Source organism: Scatophagus argus, chromosome 21 (genome assembly GCF_020382885.2).
Source record: "Scatophagus argus isolate fScaArg1 chromosome 21, fScaArg1.pri, whole genome shotgun sequence".
Classification (NCBI taxonomy): domain Eukaryota; kingdom Metazoa; phylum Chordata; class Actinopteri; family Scatophagidae; genus Scatophagus; species Scatophagus argus.
The window spans coordinates 3,408,807-3,422,230 of NC_058513.1; the positions used below are offsets into that span (position 1 = coordinate 3,408,807).

General features: G+C 39.8%; 3 protein-coding genes across 5 annotated transcripts; all 3 read right to left on the minus strand.

Moving 5' to 3' along the window:
• Positions 1–1,202: 1,202 nt before the first annotated feature.
• On the minus strand, positions 1,203–4,137 carry LOC124053287 (fibrinogen-binding protein-like). Of its 2 annotated transcripts, none has more exons than XM_046378356.1 (4): positions 3,385–4,137; positions 2,788–2,864; positions 2,354–2,398; positions 1,203–2,014 (listed from the first exon to the last, which is right to left on the minus strand). In XM_046378356.1, the coding sequence occupies exons 2-4, from the start codon at positions 2,840–2,842 to the stop codon at positions 1,332–1,334; spliced, it is 783 nt and encodes a 260-aa protein (XP_046234312.1). In that variant the 5' UTR covers positions 2,843–2,864; positions 3,385–4,137; the 3' UTR covers positions 1,203–1,331. The 2 variants fall into 2 exon arrangements, with proteins under 2 accessions (XP_046234312.1, XP_046234311.1); XM_046378355.1 differs by having other exon boundaries at positions 2,788–2,847; positions 3,385–4,136.
• Positions 4,138–4,594: 457 nt separating this feature from the next.
• Positions 4,595–6,898, minus strand: LOC124053290 (fibrinogen-binding protein-like). 2 transcript variants are annotated; one of them, XM_046378359.1, is made up of 4 exons: positions 6,736–6,898; positions 6,139–6,198; positions 5,706–5,750; positions 4,595–5,366 (listed from the first exon to the last, which is right to left on the minus strand). In XM_046378359.1, the coding sequence occupies exons 2-4, from the start codon at positions 6,191–6,193 to the stop codon at positions 4,696–4,698; spliced, it is 771 nt and encodes a 256-aa protein (XP_046234315.1). In that variant the 5' UTR covers positions 6,194–6,198; positions 6,736–6,898; the 3' UTR covers positions 4,595–4,695. The 2 variants fall into 2 exon arrangements, with proteins under 2 accessions (XP_046234315.1, XP_046234316.1); XM_046378360.1 differs by having other exon boundaries at positions 6,139–6,215.
• Positions 6,899–8,206: 1,308 nt separating this feature from the next.
• On the minus strand, positions 8,207–10,433 carry LOC124053085 (serine-aspartate repeat-containing protein E-like). Its single transcript, XM_046378049.1, has 4 exons — positions 10,271–10,433; positions 9,674–9,733; positions 9,241–9,285; positions 8,207–8,901 (listed from the first exon to the last, which is right to left on the minus strand). Exons 2-4 carry the CDS (start codon positions 9,726–9,728, stop codon positions 8,207–8,209), a joined length of 795 nt encoding a protein of 264 aa, XP_046234005.1. The 5' UTR covers positions 9,729–9,733; positions 10,271–10,433.
• Between the last annotated feature and the right edge of the window lie 2,991 nt (positions 10,434–13,424).

The window sequence follows — 13,424 nt, forward strand, 5'->3', positions numbered from 1 at the left end:
ATCAAAGGAACACCTGATGAGACTACAGCGGAATGTTTTCGCTGTGAAACATCAGAGCCATCAAAGCACAGGAGTTCCAGGACTTTTAAGAGTTCCATTTCATCGGTCATCAAAAACAAGCGCGTCGGGGGCGGGCGTGGCCTAGAGGTTGGAGAATGGGCTTGCTTTCGGAAGGTCGCCGGTTCGATTCCCCCACCGGACAGGCAGGTGGAGTGATCGTGTTGTTCCCCCTCATCAGACTCAAACACATTTGAGTACTGCACAATACTGTTGTGTGCAATTTGTGACTTCTAGAGTCAGTTCTTCTAGTCTCATGTTAAATCATCGACCTAGCGGACTTGAAATTGATAGTGTGCAACACGTGTGTCGTACTCTGAACAACCTTAACTTTTAGCTCCATTTGGGTCAGTGTTTTGTACTGTGAACAGAGCGCTGAGGCAGTGGTTGGTAACACAATCACTGTTTCAAGCCACCGCAGCTGCACAGGTGAAGCTGATTCTAACACTCTTCCAAATAAAGGTTTATTTTTATTATCTTTTCATTTAGTATTATCAGTTTCATTGTCTAACCTTTCAGTTTTATAGGCTATTGTGATCTGCTATCTTAGGAAAGTGTTTCTCGAGCAAGCGAAAACTGTGTCTCCATGTTTTTTAAAGTCAGAATGTGAGTATCTTTCCTCTTACACGTAGGGCTATCCATCCATCTAGATTGTTTTGATGTGAGTTGCAGAATTTGCATCTATTCATGGACAAAAACCTTGTGCTCGTGACAGTACAGGATGTAGACAGTAACCATATCTTCCTTAGCTGAGCTATAATGTTGGCTAGCTTGGTTTGCTAACAAAAGAAGAGAGTTCATACATATAACTGCTCACACAAGATCTGTGGATTATCTTAAGAAACTTCTTTTCTTAAAGTGACACCAGTGTTTGATGTTTATTTATTTATTTATTTATTTGTATATTTGTATATTAGACAGAGTGTACTTTGTCTATACCATACTTGGATTTATTTACCTTTCTGAGTTTAAAGATAACCTTTCAGACAAGAAGAGTTTTGGTTTTTTTTTTTGTTGTTGTTGTTTTTTTTATAATTTATGTCACATAGAGTAAAATAAAAGTCAGTTAAATGAAAGCACTTAACAGAGTAGAAATCTGAAAAATTAACAGTAAATTTTACTCCATTGTATTTTTCAGAGTAACATTTTAAGTTTGAGTCAAATTTATCCTTATAAATTTACTATATACAACTTATGCTTTACATTTCATACCTCTACTTCACCACATTTCATAGAGAAATATTGTATTTTATATTTTTATTTTAAGATAAAGTCTAATAGCGTCGGCGTTTGGGTTGTTTGCTGCCTCTGCCGTCGTCATCATCCTCCTCCTCCTCTCTTCTCCTCTTGCTGGTTCCTCCAGACAGTTGGCGAGAAGAATGTGCTCGCACTGGTTCTTCATCGTCTGTGTCGCTGTCTGTGTCGCTGTCAGCGTCGCTGTCAGCGTCACTGTCAGCGTCACTGTCTGAGACGGCATCATTCCAGAACCTGAATCGTTTCCTGCTCATCTTATCTCCTTCATCTTCCTCTCTTGACCTCCTCCTTGATCCTCCAGGCACTGAGCTGGTGGAGGGTGCATCTTCCTCAGCATCACTGTCGACGTCACTGTCAGAGATGGCACCAGGCAGTTCATTCCTCCTGGATCCTCCAGGCAGGGGATCTTCTGCTTCCACGGGACGGTTGACCTCCAAGTGAACTCGAGGCTCAGCAGGAGCATTTTCAAACTGTTGACCAACTTCATCTTCTTCATCTTCTTCATCTTCCTCATCTTCTTCCTCATAGTCATCATAATTATTGTAAGCCAGTTCATCTCTAATTTGTCTCAGGTAAGCAATGGCTTCCATCACAAGTCCATTGATGAGGACGTACCGCAGCCAGTGAATGGTTCGAGCGTCAAATCGCCCATACTGTTCAATGACCTGCAGTATTTCCTGCTGTGGGTTATGTACCGGTCCAGCTACAAGATCATTTAGACAAATAAGTGATTATTACTACTTATATGACAGGAAAAGTAACCACACACTTCTACAATAATCACTTACTAATAAATCAGTGTTACATAGTTTGAAATGTGTGGATGCTTTTCATAACCTTACACACAGTGTCTTATATCCTCAGCAGCTCCAGCAGCAAGCACTTTTTTGATGAGCAGTGATCAGAAGCTACTGACTGATCTTAAAATTCAGCACGAAATCATTATTTGACTATTTTCTATACATGACAACAGTGTCGGCCCAATATCTTTTTATATTAAACCTCAGACACGTTTGTGTGAAATGAGGAGTGAAGTTCCTACCATGGTTAGGGCCAACGTGGGGTCCGTCTCCTAAGTCTGGCATAACTGAAAACAAAACAAAAAAAAGACTATTTTAAATCCACATGATCACATTGTTTTTGTTCATTATTTACATTTTATGTTTTCAGTACATCACAACATGTCTGTCCTACACCTTGTAACATTAACACATAAGAGCCCAGACACATTTTTCTTGATAGGAAAATGATGGAGGATATAAAACATATCAAATGGATTACATGTAACATATTTCTGATGTTTTCTTGGAAAAGGTACCCTGTAGTGTCCAAGATCGTAGTTCTACTTATATTTCACTTTGGACTTTTGTAGTAACTTTTTTCCTCATTTAAAGGTTTTTGACACCAGTGTCACTGTGGGATCTTTTGGGTTAAACATCAGGCATGTTGGTATGAAATGAGGAGTGAGGTACCTACCGAGGTCAGGAGCATTGTGGTTAGCACCGTTGTGGGGTCCATCTCCTCTGTCCATTGTAACTGAAAAGATACAACAGCTAAAATATTATTTTAAATTCACATGACCGCACTGTCTGTGCTCAGCTTTTACATTTCATGTTTTCAGCCCATCACAATGTTGTCTGCCCCACAACTAAAAAACAAAATGGCGCATTAAGGTACGTATAAAAATAATTATAGGTTAGCAGGTTAGTTTATGTATTTGTGTTGACAATTTAAATGTAATTATCTGTTCCACGACTTGACTGCCACACATCTACACGACTGCATTTCTAACTGAAATAGGAACACACTCCTTTTGTGAGTCCAGTTATCCAGGACAAACACCCACAAACACAGAAATGTGACTTGAACTAAACTAATGCCAGCGTTGTGAGTGTATTAACAAAATCATCTAACAAAATGTCACTTCAAAATCAGTAGAGGATTTGCTGTGTGGCTTTGTGAAAAGACAAAACAGAACTGTGAATTTAACAGTTAACTAATGAACTAAATTCACGCGATCATTTATATTCATTCTCAATACTATTCATGCCATGTTCAGGCTTGTAGACTTACCTGAATTCAAGGAAGCTTGTTTGGTCGCAGAAAAAGGAATATTTCTGAAGGATCGCGTCGTCAAAACGTCGTACGAGTGGTTTTGTCAGAAACGTTGTGTGATGCCGTCGAATCTGGTGGAGATCGTAGTGCAAACTGCTGTGTTGGTATCAAAGGAACACCTGATGAGACTACAGCGGAATGTTTTCGCTGTGAAACATCAGAGCCATCAAAGCACAGGAGTTCCAGGACTTTTAAGAGTTCCATTTCATCGGTCATCAAAAACAAGCGTGTCGGGGGCGGGCGTGGCCTAGAGGTTGGAGAATGGGCTTGCTTTCGGAAGGTCGCCGGTTCGATTCCCCCACCGGACAGGCAGGTGGAGTGATCGTGTTGTTCCCCCTCATCAGACTCAAACACATTTGAGTACTGCACAATACTGTTGTGTGCAATTTGTGACTTCTAGAGTCAGTTCTTCTAGTCTCATGTTAAATCATCGACCTAGCGGACTTGAAATTGATAGTGTGCAACACGTGTGTCGTACTCTGAACAACCTTAACTTTTAGCTCCATTTGGGTCAGTGTTTTGTACTGTGAACAGAGCGCTGAGGCAGTGGTTGGTAACACAATCACTGTTTCAAGCCACCGCAGCTGCACAGGTGAAGCTGATTCTAACACTCTTCCAAATAAAGGTTTATTTTTATTATCTTTTCATTTAGTATTATCAGTTTCATTGTCTAACCTTTCAGTTTTATAGGCTATTGTGATCTGCTATCTTAGGAAAGTGTTTCTCGAGCAAGCGAAAACTGTGTCTCCATGTTTTTTAAAGTCAGAATGTGAGTATCTTTCCTCTTACAAGTAGGGCTATCCATCCATCTAGATTGTTTTGATGTGAGTTGCAGAATTTGCATCTATTCATGGACAAAAACCTTGTGCTCGTGACAGTACAGGATGTAGACAGTAACCATATCTTCCTTAGCTGAGCTATAATGTTGGCTAGCTTGGTTTGCTAACAAAAGAAGAGAGTTCATACATATAACTGCTCACACAAGATCTGTGGATTATCTTAAGAAACTTCTTTTCTTAAAGTGACACCAGTGTTTGATGTTTTTTTTATTTATTTATTTATTTGTATATTTGTATATTAGACAGTGTACTTTGTCTATACCATACTTGGATTTATTTACCTTTCTGAGTTTAAAGATAACCTTTTAAACCTTTTAAATTTATCCTTATAAATTTACTATATACAACTTATGCTTTACATTTCATACCTCTACTTCACCACATTTCATAGAGAAATATTGTATTTTATATTTTTATTTTAAGATAAAGTCTAATAGCGTCGGCGTTTGGGTTGTTTGCTGCCTCTGCCGTCGTCATCATCCTCCTCCTCCTCTCTTCTCCTCTTGCTGGTTCCTCCAGACAGTTGGCGAGAAGAATGTGCTCGCACTGGTTCTTCATCGTCTGTATCGCTGTCAGCGTCGCTGTCAGCGTCACTGTCAGCGTCACTGTCTGAGACGGCATCATTCCAGAACCTGAATCGTTTCCTGCTCATCTTATCTCCTTCATCTTCCTCTCTTGACCTCCTCCTTGATCCTCCAGGCACTGAGCTGGTGGAGGGTGCATCTTCCTCAGCATCACTGTCGACGTCACTGTCAGAGATGGCACCAGGCAGTTCATTCCTCCTGGATCCTCCAGGCAGGGGATCTTCTGCTTCCACGGGACGGTTGACCTCCAAGTGAACTCGAGGCTCAGCAGGAGCATTTTCAAACTGTTGACCAACTTCATCTTCTTCATCTTCTTCATCTTCCTCATCTTCTTCCTCATAGTCATCATAATTATTGTAAGCCAGTTCATCTCTAATTTGTCTCAGGTAAGCAATGGCTTCCATCACAAGTCCATTGATGAGGACGTACCGCAGCCAGTGAATGGTTCGAGCGTCAAATCGCCCATACTGTTCAATGACCTGCAGTATTTCCTGCTGTGGGTTATGTACCGGTCCAGCTACAAGATCATTTAGACAAATAATTGATTATTACTACTTATATGACAGGAAAAGTAACCACACACTTCTACAATAATCACTTACTAATAAATCAGTGTTACATAGTTTGAAATGTGTGGATGCTTTTCATAACCTTACACACAGTGTCTTATATCCTCAGCAGCTCCAGCAACAAGCACTTTTTTGATGAGCAGTGATCAGAAGCTACTGACTGATCTTAAAATTCAGCACGAAATCATTATTTGACTATTTTCTATACATGACAACAGTGTCTGCCCAATATCGTTTTATATTAAACCTCAGACACGTTTGTGTGAAATGAGGAGTGAAGTTCCTACCATGGTTAGGGCCAACGTGGGGTCCGTCTCCTAAGTCTGGCATAACTGAAAACAAAACAAAAAAAGACTATTTTAAATCCACATGATCACATTGTTTTTGTTCATTATTTACATTTTATGTTTTCAGTACATCACAACATGTCTGTCCTACACCTTGTAACATTAACACATAAGAGCCCAGACACATTTTTCTTGATAGGAAAATGATGGAGGATATAAAACATATCAAATGGATTACATGTAACATATTTCTGATGTTTTCTTGGAAAAAGTACCCTGTAGTGTCCAAGATCGTAGTTCTACATATATTTTACTTTGGACTTTTGTAGTAACTTTTTTCCTCATTTAAAGGTTTTTGACACCAGTGTCACTGTGGGATCTTTTGGGTTAAACATCAGGCATGTTGGTATGAAATGAGGAGTGAGGTACCTACCGAGGTCAGGAGCATTGTGGTTAGCACCGTTGTGGGGTCCATCTCCTCTGTCCATTGTAACTGAAAAGATACAACAGCTAAAATATTATTTTAAATTCACATGACCGCACTGTCTGTGCTCAGCTTTTACATTTCATGTTTTCAGCCCATCACAATATTGTCTGCCCCACAACTTAAAAACAAAATGGCGCATTAAGGTATGTATAAAAATAATTATAGGTTAGCAGGTTAGTTTATGTATTTGTGTTGACAATTTAAATTTAATTATCTGTTCCACGACTTGACTGCCACACATCTACACGACTGCATTTCTAACTGAAATAGGAACACACTCCTTTTGTGAGTCCAGTTATCCAGGACAAACACCCACAAACACAGAAATATGACTTGAACTAAACTAATGCCAGCGTTGTGAGTGTATTAACAAAATCATCTAACAAAATGTCACTTCAAAATCAGTAGAGGATTTGCTGTGTGGCTTTGTGAAAAGACAAAACAGAAATGTGAATTTAACAGTTAACTAATGAACTAAATTCACGCAATCATTTATTTTCATTCTCAATACTATTCATGCCATGTTCAGGCTTGTAGACTTACCTGAATTCAAGGAAGCTTGTTTGGTCGCAGAAAAAGGAAGATTTCTGAAGGATCGCGTCGTCAAAACGTCGTACGAGTGGTTTTGTCAGAAACGTTGTGTGATGCCGTCGAATCTGGTGGAGATCGTAGTGCAAACTGCTGTGTTGGTATCAAAGGAACACCTGATGAGACTACAGCGGAATGTTTTCGCTGTGAAACATCACAGCCATCAAAGCACAGGAGTTCCAGGACTTTTAAGAGTTCCATTTCATCGGTCATCAAAAACAAGCGTGTCGGGGGCGGGCGTGGCCTAGAGGTTGGAGAATGGGCTTGCTTTCGGAAGGTCGCCGGTTCGATTCCCCCACCGGACAGGCAGGTGGAGTGATCGTGTTGTTCCCCCTCATCAGACTCAAACACATTTGAGTACTGCACAATACTGTTGTGTGCAATTTGTGACTTCTAGAGTCAGTTCTTCTAGTCTCATGTTAAATCATCGACCCAGCGCACTTGAAATTGATAGTGTGCAACACGTGTGTCGTACTCTGAACAACCTTAACTTTTAGCTCCATTTGGGTCAGTGTTTTGTACTGTGAACAGAGCGCTGAGGCAGTGGTTGGTAACACAATCACTGTTTCAAGCCACCGCAGCTGCACAGGTGAAGCTGATTCTAACACTCTTCCAAATAAAGGTTTATTTTTATTATCTTTTCATTTAGTATTATCAGTTTCATTGTCTAACCTTTCAGTTTTATAGGCTATTGTGATCTGCTATCTTAGGAAAGTGTTTCTCGAGCAAGCGAAAACTGTGTCTCCATGTTTTTTAAAGTCAGAATGTGAGTATCTTTCCTCTTACACGTAGGGCTATCCATCCATCTAGATTGTTTTGATGTGAGTTGCAGAATTTGCATCTATTCATGGACAAAAACCTTGTGCTCGTGACAGTACAGGATGTAGACAGTAACCATATCTTCCTTAGCTGAGCTATAATGTTGGCTAGCTTGGTTTGCTAACAAAAGAAGAGAGTTCATACATATAACTGCTCACACAAGATCTGTGGATTATCTTAAGAAACTTCTTTTCTTAAAGTGACACCAGTGTTTGATGTTTATTTATTTATTTATTTGTATATTTGTATATTAGACAGTGTACTTTGTCTATACCATACTTGGATTTAGTTACCTTTCTGAGTTTAAAGATAACCTTTCAGACAAGAAGAGTTTTGGGGTTTTTTTTGTTGTTGTTGTTTTTTTGTAATTTATGTCACATAGAGTAAAATAAAAGTCAGTTAAATGAAAGCACTTAACAGAGTAGAAATCTGAAAAATTAACAGTAAATTTTACTCCATTGTATTTTTCAGAGTAACATTTTAAGTTTGAGTCAAATTTATCCTTATAAATTTACTATATACAACTTATGCTTTACATTTCATACCTCTACTTCACCACATTTCATAGAGAAATATTGTATTTTATATTTTTATTTTAAGATAAAGTCTAATAGCGTCGGCGTTTGGGTTGTTTGCTGCCTCTGCCGTCGTCATCATCCTCCTCCTCCTCTCTTCTCCTCTTGCTGGTTCCTCCAGACAGTTGGCGAGAAGAATGTGCTCGCACTGGTTCTTCATTGTCTGTATCGCTGTCAGTGTTGCTGTCTGTGTCGCTGTCAGCGTCGCTGTCAGCGTCACTGTCAGCGTCACTGTCTGAGACGGCATCATTCCAGAACCTGAATCGTTTCCTGCTCATCTTATCTCCTTCATCTTCCTCTCTTGACCTCCTCCTTGATCCTCCAGGCACTGAGCTGGTGGAGGGTGCATCTTCCTCAGCATCACTGTCGACGTCACTGTCAGAGATGGCACCAGGCAGTTCATTCCTCCTGGATCCTCCAGGCAGGGGATCTTCTGCTTCCACGGGACGGTTGACCTCCAAGTGAACTCGAGGCTCAGCAGGAGCATTTTCAAACTGTTGACCAACTTCATCTTCTTCATCTTCTTCATCTTCCTCATCTTCTTCCTCATAGTCATCATAATTATTGTAAGCCAGTTCATCTCTAATTTGTCTCAGGTAAGCAATGGCTTCCATCACAAGTCCATTGATGAGGACGTACCGCAGCCAGTGAATGGTTCGAGCGTCAAATCGCCCATACTGTTCAATGACCTGCAGTATTTCCTGCTGTGGGTTATGTACCGGTCCAGCTACAAGATCATTTAGACAAATAATTGATTATTACTACTTATATGACAGGAAAAGTAACCACACACTTCTACAATAATCACTTACTAATAAATCAGTGTTACATAGTTTGAAATGTGTGGATGCTTTTCATAACCTTACACACAGTGTCTTATATCCTCAGCAGCTCCAGCAACAAGCACTTTTTTGATGAGCAGTGATCAGAAGCTACTGACTGATCTTAAAATTCAGCACGAAATCATTATTTGACTATTTTCTATACATGACAACAGTGTCGGCCCAATATCTTTTTATATTAAACCTCAGACACGTTTGTGTGAAATGAGGAGTGAAGTTCCTACCATGGTTAGGGCCAACGTGGGGTCCGTCTCCTAAGTCTGGCATAACTGAAAACAAAACAAAAAAAGACTATTTTAAATCCACATGATCACATTGTTTTTGTTCATTATTTACATTTTATGTTTTCAGTACATCACAACATGTCTGTCCTACACCTTGTAACATTAACACATAAGAGCCCAGACACATTTTTCTTGATAGGAAAATGATGGAGGATATAAAACATATCAAATGGATTACATGTAACATATTTCTGATGTTTTCTTGGAAAAAGTACCCTGTAGTGTCCAAGATCGTAGTTCTACATGTATTTTACTTTGGACTTTTGTAGTAACTTTTTTCCTCATTTAAAGGTTTTTGACACCAGTGTCACTGTGGGATCTTTTGGGTTAAACATCAGGCATGTTGGTATGAAATGAGGAGTGAGGTACCTACCGAGGTCAGGAGCATTGTGGTTAGCACCGTTGTGGGGTCCATCTCCTCTGTCCATTGTAACTGAAAAGATACAACAGCTAAAATATTATTTTAAATTCACATGACCGCACTGTCTGTGCTCAGCTTTTACATTTCATGTTTTCAGCCCATCACAATATTGTCTGCCCCACAACTTAAAAACAAAATGGCGCATTAAGGTATGTATAAAAATAATTATAGGTTAGCAGGTTAGTTTATGTATTTGTGTTGACAATTTAAATTTAATTATCTGTTCCACGACTTGACTGCCACACATCTACACGACTGCATTTCTAACTGAAATAGGAACACACTCCTTTCGTGAGTCCAGTTATCCAGGACAAACACCCACAAACACAGAAATATGACTTGAACTAAACTAATGCCAGCGTTGTGAGTGTATTAACAAAATCATCTAACAAAATGTCACTTCAAAATCAGTAGAGGATTTGCTGTGTGGCTTTGTGAAAAGACAAAACAGAAATGTGAATTTAACAGTTAACTAATGAACTAAATTCACGCAATCATTTATTTTCATTCTCAATACTATTCATGCCATGTTCAGGCTTGTAGACTTACCTGAATTCAAGGAAGCTTGTTTGGTCGCAGAAAAAGGAAGATTTCTGAAGGATCGCGTCGTCAAAACGTCGTACGAGTGGTTTTGTCAGAAACGTTGTGTGATGCCGTCGAATCTGGTGGAGATCGTAGTGCAAACTGCTGTGTTGGTATCAAAGGAACACCTGATGAGACTACAGCGGAATGTTTTCGCTGTGAAACATCACAGCCATCAAAGCACAGGAGTTCCAGGACTTTTAAGAGTTCCATTTCATCGGTCATCAAAAACAAGCATGTCGGGGGCGATCAGAAGGTCGCTGGTTCGATTCCGGGCAGGAAAAAGTTGAGTGTGGTGGAGTGATAATGCCCCCCCCACCCCATTGGCCAGCTGATGTGCCCTTGAGCAAGGCACTTAAACCCCAATATATGCTTCCCGCTTGATGCAGCAGACAGCTCCTGTGTGTTTCACTGCATGTTGCATGTGTGTGTTTCAATCAGTGATGGGTTAATTGTAGGGAAGCAATTTCCCAGCTTGGGATTATTAAAGTAACTTAAATTAAAAAAAAAAAAAATTAAACATTGACGAGGATATGTCACCTTGGCTGGACTACTAGAGTTTGATTTCAGATATAATATACCTTGACATGTGTTTTCTGTCATGTTGCTGATTAGACCAAATCAAGTTGTGTGAAGTTCTGCTGGGATTGTATTTATACTCATCAGGTTGGGGAGGAAGTGGTTGATTGTCACACTTTTTACTTTTGAATCCCCCAAAAACTCAATTCTTACTAGTTTCCCTTAGAGTGTGTAATCGAAGTCTAAAGTGTGAATGGGGCATGCAGTGAACTCTCTGTCTTCAAACCTATTCAAAGGATGTGGGCTGTCAAATACATCTTGTACACTTGTGACAGCCATTACCATCATGGGATCAATAGCCACACTTGATGTGATTGGGTTTCCTTGTGTTATTGTCCTGAGGGAAAAAATAGAGGCAGTCTTAAAAATTAGTTTAAAAAGTTAATTTTCCATTGAAATACAACAACCTAACACAACCTCTTGCAATGAGACAACGTATACAGGGAAAATCATTTTTATAAATGTTTTTTTTTCTTATATAACAAAAGAAAAATAATACTCAACTCATCTTCATGGCATTCACTCACTATCAGTAACACATGGGACAACCAACCCTGAAGAGAATGTGACAAGCATCCTCAACTGGGATTTTGTTTTTGGCCAGTGGCTAAGCTAACAGCTATATATTGTAGCCAAGAAAAGACAAAAAGGCTATACTTTTGCACTCAATAATACCTTGTGTATTATTAAAAACATTTCATCTTTTGAGACACTGAGGGCTCCATTACTTAACATTCAGAAAGGTGTCTGAACTTTTAATATTTCAGAAACATAGTGTACTATTACTCAGGCAGACTATCAAATGAAGAACCTTCTGTTAGGATAGGGCTCAGTGTTTTTTGTCTCCTGTCCTCTCTCTCCCCTCCTCTGGTGTGTGAACCAATCCGGAGCAGGGCCGGGCCGACCCGTCTTCCTCCTGTGATCCACTTACATGCAAACCTGCTGCTCATCTGGTCCAATCATCACCACTCTACCTCCTGATTTATAAACTCTCCTGCTTCACTAACCCCAGATTGTACTGTCAGCTTCTGTAGTATTATGTCAGACTCTCTCCTTGAGACGATCTCTGTTTGTGATTTTTCCTTACGATCTAATACTTATCTCTTTGTGCTCAGGTTGTCAAGTTTTCCAATCCAGTGTTTTCAGTTTTTGATAGCTGGGCTGCTGTTTTGTTTACGTGGCTCATAGATTGTGTGTTTGATCAAGTGTACTTTTTATAATAGTGGGTACCCTGTTTAGACACAATCCCGCAGGAACAAGGCAGATTTATTAATTTGAGCTTACATATGTTGATTTTGGTGGCTGGCTAAAACTAAAACTTAAGTAACTGTCAAGTAACTATTAGCAGGTTTTAACAGCTTCAACTGGCTAGCTAATCAGCATTAACTCTGTAAGCTGATTGAAAAGTATCCTGCACTTACATGATATCATGCTACACTAATGCTAAAGATGAATGTACCAAATTTGAAGTGTAAAAAAGTTGGCATCCCTAACTAATAGAAGATTTGTAGCACAGAGATTGAAGAAGCAACATTTTCCTTGTGTTCCAGTTTCCAGTTTGCATTATTAAGTAGAAAAGCACAATGTTTAATCCAGTCCCTACTAGGGGCCAATTCATACCACCACAACAGCTCCCCTGGGCTTTACAGAGCTTTCTTTAGAACTTTACTGTTCTCATAGTCTCATTTTCAACTTCAATATGCAGCTGTGTGCAGCAACAAAACAAAAGGTTTAAAAGACGCTGTTCAGCACCAAACAGCAGGCAGACGCAATCTGGTGAACGTAGTGAAGCGTTTGGCAGCAAGAGCCAGATATGTACTTCAGGAGCTGATAGAGACTAACAACAAAGCTTACAAATGGACTTCTAAATGTTAAACTTCTTTGAGCAAATTGGGGGGGTTAAAGGCCTTGCTCAAGGACACATCAGCCAGCTAACGAAGGGGAGTAATCACTCCACCCTTCCACGCTCCACTTCTTCTGTTCCTGCTAGTCCAGGGTGGGGGATCGAACCAGCAACCCTCTGGTCACAAGCCGCTTCTCCAACCTCTAACACAGCTGCTAAGCAGCTAAAAAGACAGCAAATGTTCATGTTATTCTTGAACTGCTGGATGTGTATATAGGCAACAGCTAGCAACTTAACAGATAATAACATATTAATGTTGTATTCACAACTTGTTTCCACTGGCAAATTTCCGAAAAAAAAAAAAAAAGGAAAGAAGTTGTCCATCTGTGCTAACTGTGGAACTTTAAAAACAGCACCCCATGAGAAATACATTTACTAGTGCGGGTGCAAGTCAAATGATATCTGCAAAATACCTTCTTGAGCTTTGACATCATTTTTTGCAGTGATCTTGGCAGTATGACCTGTCTTTAGAGAGGAGTAGCACTGCCAAGTGTCTGCCCACTGTTCCATTTATCTGACTGACTGATGACTGATTGAGGTCTCAGTTCTTAGAAATGCTTCTGTGGCCTTTTCCACTCTTCTATGTCCTTTGATATTTATCATTTCTACAGATCTCTGTCATGAAGACTACTGCTGGTA

What these genes read in the sequence shown, in the direction of transcription:
- LOC124053287 (XM_046378356.1), bottom strand. Translation starts at nt 2,842, where the DNA reads ATGGACAGAGGAGATGGACCCCACAACGGTGCTAACCACAATGCTCCT. An exon ending in CCACAATGCTCCTGACCTCG is followed by an intron (nt 2,399 to 2,787) that starts GTAGGTACCTCA and finishes TTTTGTTTTCAG; the next exon opens with TTATGCCAGACTTAGGAGAC. An exon ending in CCACGTTGGCCCTAACCATG is followed by an intron (nt 2,015 to 2,353) that starts GTAGGAACTTCA and finishes ATGATCTTGTAG; the next exon opens with CTGGACCGGTACATAACCCA.
- LOC124053290 (XM_046378359.1), bottom strand. Translation starts at nt 6,193, where the DNA reads ATGGACAGAGGAGATGGACCCCACAACGGTGCTAACCACAATGCTCCT. An exon ending in CCACAATGCTCCTGACCTCG is followed by an intron (nt 5,751 to 6,138) that starts GTAGGTACCTCA and finishes TTTTGTTTTCAG; the next exon opens with TTATGCCAGACTTAGGAGAC. An exon ending in CCACGTTGGCCCTAACCATG is followed by an intron (nt 5,367 to 5,705) that starts GTAGGAACTTCA and finishes ATGATCTTGTAG; the next exon opens with CTGGACCGGTACATAACCCA.
- LOC124053085 (XM_046378049.1), bottom strand. Translation starts at nt 9,728, where the DNA reads ATGGACAGAGGAGATGGACCCCACAACGGTGCTAACCACAATGCTCCT. An exon ending in CCACAATGCTCCTGACCTCG is followed by an intron (nt 9,286 to 9,673) that starts GTAGGTACCTCA and finishes TTTTGTTTTCAG; the next exon opens with TTATGCCAGACTTAGGAGAC. An exon ending in CCACGTTGGCCCTAACCATG is followed by an intron (nt 8,902 to 9,240) that starts GTAGGAACTTCA and finishes ATGATCTTGTAG; the next exon opens with CTGGACCGGTACATAACCCA.